General features: G+C 37.8%; 1 protein-coding gene across 25 annotated transcripts in view; it reads right to left on the bottom strand.

The window, feature by feature from the left end:
• Nucleotides 1-4,680, bottom strand: part of LOC123745167 (far upstream element-binding protein 1) — a 64,656-nt gene extending 59,976 nt beyond the window's left edge. For 17 of the 25 annotated variants that reach the window (XR_011222026.1, XR_011222024.1, XR_011222023.1 and 14 more), the window contains exon 1: nt 4,571-4,680. Coding sequence is in view for 18 of the 25 variants with exons in the window: in XM_069300690.1 (XP_069156791.1) it covers nt 4,571-4,654 (84 nt within the window). In the remaining 7 variants the exon portion in view is untranslated. Of the gene's footprint in view, nt 1-707; nt 726-4,570 lie in introns of those variants that run through there. The other 8 variants (XR_011222025.1, XR_011222027.1, XM_069300680.1 and 5 more) reach the window with 3 other exon arrangements.
• Nucleotides 4,681-7,500: the final 2,820 nt, after the last annotated feature.

Raw genomic sequence — 7,500 nt, forward strand, 5'->3', positions numbered from 1 at the left:
AGGATGATGGTAGACTTATCTTCAGCAGTCGTGCAATTAATGTTGAATTCTCAGAAGTTTTAGGATTGCCATTACAAAATTAAAGCCAACAAATTTGTTAGCCCATAAATGATAAAAAATGATAAATAATGTATATACATTATTAACTAATTTCTCACTTCCATTGGGCGGGGAGGTGTCAGCCCAGAAAAATGAGCAATATAACCATTTTATACAGTACTTACTACAGTATATAAATTAATATAACATTCAACCACTTATTATACAATTCACAAGCAATATTTAGCATGACATAATCAAGCATTACAAAACATCAGAAGTCATCCACAGAAGCACCTCAGAGCTCGGGCGCATCCGATCCCTTGATCGTCATCAACCACCTCAGAGCTTCACAAGATCAGATGTAGTGTGCTCATGATCTATCACATACTGTATGTTACATACAGTTATGAAAGAAAAATGTAAATAGCTAATCTACTTTCATATTATAAAACATAACAGAAACATGGAACTCCTTTATCTTCATTTTAAATAATGCCTACCTTTTTTCAAAAAACTAAAGCAGATATTCTGAAATCTAAATGTACAAAATACACAAAATCGAGAGCTATTTTATATAAATGCTTTCCCATTGTCAGGGGCAGGGAGCCCATTATGCTCACAGATCACCCTAGACCAACGACTGACCTAACTCCTAGGTACAGTACCTATTTACTGCCAGGTGAAGAGGCATCAGGTGTAAGGAACCATGCCCAAACATCTCATCCTGCCTGTGAATCGAGCCCAGGACCATTCGGCTGCGAGCCGACTATAAAATACACAGTACATATTTAGAAATATGGTATGTACAGTAGGCTATATACAGTAGCTACCCACATTAAAATGTTTCGCTATTCTTATACATGTCGCATTCACGTGTTTACTCAATACAATGGTGGTTTGTTTCTGCCTACACTGTCCTTTACCTTTTGTAACCACTTAGCAGGATATTTCACTAACAGTGGGCCTACAAGTAGACAAAATATACCTTTGAGAATCAAAATGATATCATATAGTGGAACTGGTAACAGTACTGCAACTGGTAATTGAGTAACTACAAAAACAATATCAATCATCAAAATCATGACCAACTGAAGGAAAAAGCTATACAAAAAGCATACATCTGTTTCTGAGCCAACACCAACTAAATACTGCATATTACAATATTTAGCACATTGAATGCCATACATAACACACATGAATAACTTGTACAGTAGTTTAACATTAAGACGCATACAATACAGTACTGTACTGTGTTATAATTAGTGTACACAAATCAAACAAACTTACTTTGTATGATTACACAAATCATACTTTGTGCTACAAACATGCAGGTGAAATAGCATTTCACACCCAATGATGCCACGAGGTAAATCCACTTTTTCTTATAATGGAAAGGTGGATATATCTATAAGCCCTAAAAATTTACTATAGTACATTTGGGTTGTAAAGCCAGTATGGTTCATAAAAGGGGCCAACCTTCAAGATATGTACTGACATAAGCATTGCTTTTGTTTGGGATTGTCTTTTTTTTATCATTCATGTATGAACCTTTTTAGTAGTGGTTCAATGGCAATGTCTTATTTTGCTTTTACATACAGTATGTGTAAAAGTATTTTGGATTTCTATCTCACAGAAAGCTCATCACAAAGTTATTTTTGCATTTCTCATCTAAAATGTATGCTATAGCTTTTGCCCTTTCTGAAATCTAAGTAGATTAATTTAACGTTGTTGGGATATATGCTTTTTCTCAAGCACTTTATTATTTTTCCATCTTGTATTGTCATCAGTGTACTCTTTCCTTCTCATAACTTGATCGATCTTCCAAAAGTGAACATTTTGTTTGACTTTGGTGTACCTCGATGTTCAATTTTCCATGGGGAATTTTGGGCAGACCACTCAAAAAATTTGCTAGTTCTGTATACAGAACATTTCAAGTCTAGAATTGTTTGAATTAATTTAAAACTTTTTTCTCACATTATATTTCAGTGCATTACATGTATTAGTTTTCTTACACAGTACAGTACTTAAAATGACTGAGGTACAGTATACAATGAAATTTTTAAGTGAAAAACCGAAAGATTGAGTCTACCGATATGTTTTGGCCTCCAACAAAAGACTGATATCCTAGTAAAGATTGCAAGTGAATTTTTTAATACAACAGAAAGCCATGAAAATTGGCAGATACAGTGAGAAAGTTGTGATTGAATTGAAACACATGGGACAAGATAGGGCAGTTTGCAAAAAGGGAGAGAGTTTTTGTGTGGTATGACAACTCATGAGAAACAATGTATACCAGCCAGATAAAGCAATGGGGTGCTGCTCAAAATGTGCTGGAATGTGGGGCCTCACTATTTTTGCACACTATATAGTGTGAACAAAAGCCTATGGTAAATACATGGTTTTTTGTTAGTATCTCTTGTACTGTTGCCCTTCTTCCTTTTGTTAATATCGGGTATGATCAAATACTGTAGTACAGAACACTATTCGACAATGCTCATTTTCCATTTGTTGAAACCGTATATAGTTACGTTAGGATGTACATATTAGCTTAGGTAAGGATGCATTAGAAAGTGTTAGACTCAGATTAGGTTGGTTTGGGTAAGTTGGATAAGGTTTACCAGGTTTTAAAATCCAGTGCCAAACTATCTTGGGTATCTTATCATGTGTTATCTGTCAATACCTCCGCCACCCTCCACAAATTAGAAACTGGGGAGCAGTAGTAATTATAAACTATAAAAGTAGCCGGTGCATTAATGAACGATATAGGTAGGGTCTATTAGGAGAAAACGCCTAGCCATTGCAACTATATAGCACTGGGAAGGGATCAGAATAAGAATTAGGGATGGGATGAAGGGAAGGAATTGTGCCCAACCACTTGGACGGTCGGGGATTGAATGTCGACCTGCATGAAGCTAGACCATCGCTCTGGCAGTTTAAACCTCCACAATGATATAGGTAATTACAGATTTATTACAATTGACAAAATTGGGCACAGTTCTCCTGTTTAGCCTTAATTATCCATCATCCAGAGTGGTGATAGTAAACCGGGTGCTTTTTATAAGTCATATTGCCTGGTTTGGCAAACCTTTGGCAAAGGTAGACTGGTGCAAGTTAGGAACTCATTTGAAATAAGGAAAATTCACTGATCTTCCAGATTAAATATTAAGGCAAAGTCTTAGTCCAAGGTTACTAACAAAAACGAGACCAAGATGGTAACGTTAAACAGTATTCTTTTCATGTTTGAAGTTAAAAAAATTAAAATTCAATGTAAAGTGTTAGTTAATTATTACACAGCCAAGTTTTATAGTTTAGTCAGAGCTAATGAATGGTATGTGATTATGTTAGGCAGCCTTATTTCCAGTAGCAAAGAGTACTGTGGCTGGTAGCATTATACTATCACAATATACGTTTCGTACATATTTTTTTTCTATTTATATATATTTTTTTTTTTGGGGGGGGGAGATACTAATCCATAGGTTTGGTGTGGGATAACGTAACGTTATCTGGGATACAGTCAAATCGTACACATGGATTTTGACAAAGCCTAGTTACCAAGTGATGAAAACCATATACTGTATATTGTATTAGGTTACGCTGGATTAGATAAGTTAAAACTCGGACTGCAATGGGTTGGGTTGGATTTGTACTGGCTTTCTTTAAAATGCCATCGGCAACCTGTCTTGGGTACGAAGTGACCTACGTCCATGCGATCATATATCCAATGAACGCAACATCCCAGTTACAAATTAAATAGCCAAAAAATACTACCAATAGCCTGGAGCTCGGAACGGAACACGAAGCAGGCAGAGGAACAACCTTCCACTCATGGCACAAACAAGAAATAGTATAAAAAAAAAAAAAAAAAAAAAAAAGACCAAATAAAACTAATCAGATATATATAATACTTGCACCAAACTGCAATAAAAACAAGCCAAAGCTACAAATAATAATAATAAAAAATGCAAGCACCACCCACCCCTCTAGACCTCTCAAAGGGGAAAATAGCAATGCCGCTAAGCCAGCCCCAGAGAGCGCCTAGGATCCCCGCCCCCCCAAGCCACCTAACAAGCCATGGGTGGAGAGGTGGATGATGAGTGCCGGCGTGGGAGAGGGAAGGAGAGGGAGAGGGAGGGAGAGAGGGGCAGAGGCCGGGGGAGAGAGAAGCCGCCACGCGGGGCCGCCATTACCACACCGGCTACGTGTTTACAGCCCAGTGACGTCACGCCCCACACTTTACAATCTCTCTCCTCTCCTCCCCACGCCGCTTCTCTCCGCCCTCCGCCCCGCCACCACGCCCAACACACCCTCTTCCTCCTACTTACGCACGCCCCGTGCCTCAAACTCCAAGCTATAGCTTGGAAAATCGATGAAATTCCGCCACAACGGCGAACATTGTCATTTTCAAGTTGGGGAGGGGGGGGCCATACACACTTTAGCAAACATGCTTCTTTCCCACCGCTTCTCCACACCTTTTATACCCAACATGCCCTCACAACATTGTTGGAGAGAGCAAATTTATAATAAATACCTGTCTGGCACGCTGTACTGCGTCGGCAAAAGCGGAACTTTGGGCAAAATTACTTGTATTAGGTCCTGCTGCTGCTGCCATCATGGCCGACGGCGCTTGCCTGTAACTACTGCGGGTAAATCCTTAGTGTTTTGAAACGAAAAACGCTTCCCAGATCATTTACGGTTTTACTCAAGTGATTTTGGTTATTAAAGGTAAATTTTAATTACAAACATTTTGTGAATCTTGTTCTAAAATAATATTAGGGTTTCTATCAGATTATAAAGAAAGAGGTTTGTACATTATTTGATAATAAGACGTTCCAGTATGGTTTCAGTGGGACAGAGAAAACGGCACAAATTTGTGGTAAACTATTGCTACAAATTCTGTCTATGCTTACCTGCTGATTTTTCTTATAACTTGCAGACGAGGAGTCACACTAACGTGGCTGAAATATGTAGACCAAATCACACATTAGAAAGTGAAAGGATGACGACGTTTCGGTCCGTTATGGACCAATCTTAAGTCGATTGTGATGAGGGAAGGAGGCGAAGGCATAGATAGGCAAGAGTGAAGTGAGGAGAAGGAAATCTTAGAGCAAGAAAAAGCAAGGCAAAAGATACGAAAGGTAAGGTGTAATAAATGGGATACTAATAGGAATAATAAAGGCCTAGTAATAGGAATAAGAAAGGGATAGCAATAGTAAAAGTATTGGAGAGGACAAGACGAACAGGAAGTAGACACCAGCAGCATTAGAAGCAGGAGGAGCAGTGTGAACTAGATTGCTACGAAGTGTGTTAGTTTGTCGAAAGGCGAGCTTTATGTCAAGAGGACGAAAGGTATTAGTAAAAGTTTTGAGTTCAGATATGAAGGGAAGGCAGAGCACAGTGCTATTAGTGTTGAAAGCAGATTTAGGATGAAAGAAATTTCATTTAGCTTGAGAATATGCACAGTTGATAAAATGCAAAGGGTAACCAAGGCGAAACGTCGTCATCCTTTCTTATAACTTATTAATTATCAGCGGTAGCTAGCAAAACAATACATGTAAGCTTAAATATACTTTATGGGAAATTTTAGAAGGCAATATAACGTCTGATTTGCTAACATATGTCTTATTTATCATGATTAACTTTTTTTCACTACCAATGTGAGCAAGACGTAACTGATGACATTTTCATTATAAGATTAATATAAATTAACATGTGTCATTAATGCTCAATTTAAAATGAGTTGGAAACTAATTCACTCTTGCAATGCAACCATTCAGTTATAACATAACAACCTAATCAAACTGCGTTAAAATTAAAATTGAATTAATAATGCAATAGTTATAATAGTATTAATAATGTAATAATAATTAAAAGACTAAGCAGAGTTGTTCCGGTAATATATTCTAAAACGCATCTACAGAATATAATTTCCTCAAAGGGAAATTTTTTCTTGTGCTATTAGAGACTTGAAAGTCAGAACAAATGGCATTATGAGTAAATTTGGTCATTTAGTTATCTAGCCTAAAGTAAAGTTATTTAATTGTCAATGTTTAAGCTTGAATGCTTATAATAAATAACATTGAAAAGGTTAATTATGAATGGAGGAAATGTTCAAAACGATTCTTGGAAGTTTAAAAAATTTCTTTAAGAAATAATTCACACACTAATGTCTTTTGTCTGAAGGGATTTACATTAAGACTCACTCATCCAGCAAACACATCCAATTCTTTCTTCCAGGCACCCACGTGTCATTCGCCACTCCAACTTTTTCAGAAATATCATCTTAATTGTTAGGAAATACATCTTTTAAGTGTTAGTTTAGTTCATTTATGATGCACCCCATACGCATCCTGTGGGTGGTAGTGGAAAAGGTTACAGAAGAACATGATGGCCCAGAATTCCTTTAGCTAAGAAAATTAGTCTTGAAAAGCAAATTTAATAAAATAATGAGAATATTGCTCTTCTCAAAGCTGTCACACTCGAAACAATTGCCTCCTCCATCGAGAATTTAAAATCTCATGAACACTGTGTCTACACCGACGGCTCAGTCCAATCTTCTACTGGACGGACTGCAGCAGCATGTAGGTTTTATAGAAATAATATTTGCACAAAGACTGTCAGTGTCAGGTTAAACAACTGGCTGACCTCCACACAAGCAGAACTAGCAGCATTACAAATAGCTACCAGTACATTAAACAACATTGGAGAAGGAATAATATTTTGTGATTCAAAGTCTGCTCTTCAAGCAATCGAAAACTTCTCCTGGAAGATCGACAGCAAGAACCTCATACTACCAATTATAAATGATCTAATTGCTGCACAGAGTAAAGGGTCTCGAATCTCCTTTATATGGATACCTTCACACATAAATATAACCCATCACAATGAGACAGACATTGCAGCCAAATTAGCGTGCAACAAAGATGAAGATGAATTAGATCTAGGTATCCCCATCTCTACTGTCAAAACTGTATTGGTCCAAACACTCAGGTCTGATAGGAAAGAAATTACTGACTCCCAACGACCTGAAAGTACTAGTATTAAAAGCTATGATTTGTTCAGACCTGAAACCTATATCTATTGGCAGCACAAAACGTCCACCAGACTGTGCGACACAGTGGTTGCACAGTCGGCAAGGATCAGGTTGGGTTATTACTAGGAACAAAAAGCTCCAAGTAGCACGGGCTATGGTGAGCCCGTAGTGGACTTACCTGGCACAGGAGCAGGACTAACTGAATGCGTCCAAAGCCTTGAGAGCTCTCAGCTTCTCTGTATTCCAACGACAGTCTGATTACAAGACCATACACTCGGAACTCAAGGCCAAGGTAGAATCTGTTCACGTAGTCAAGCTGGGAGCCATTGTATAGTTTCTCCTCCGTGGCTGCAGACGCCGATTTAGTATCTATACTTTCTCTGCTGAGATAATTAAGCCTATGTCCTGATATGAGTCTGATACAGAGT

The sequence above is a fragment of the Procambarus clarkii genome, chromosome 44, assembly GCF_040958095.1.
Source record: "Procambarus clarkii isolate CNS0578487 chromosome 44, FALCON_Pclarkii_2.0, whole genome shotgun sequence".
NCBI classification, from domain to species: domain Eukaryota; kingdom Metazoa; phylum Arthropoda; class Malacostraca; order Decapoda; family Cambaridae; genus Procambarus; species Procambarus clarkii.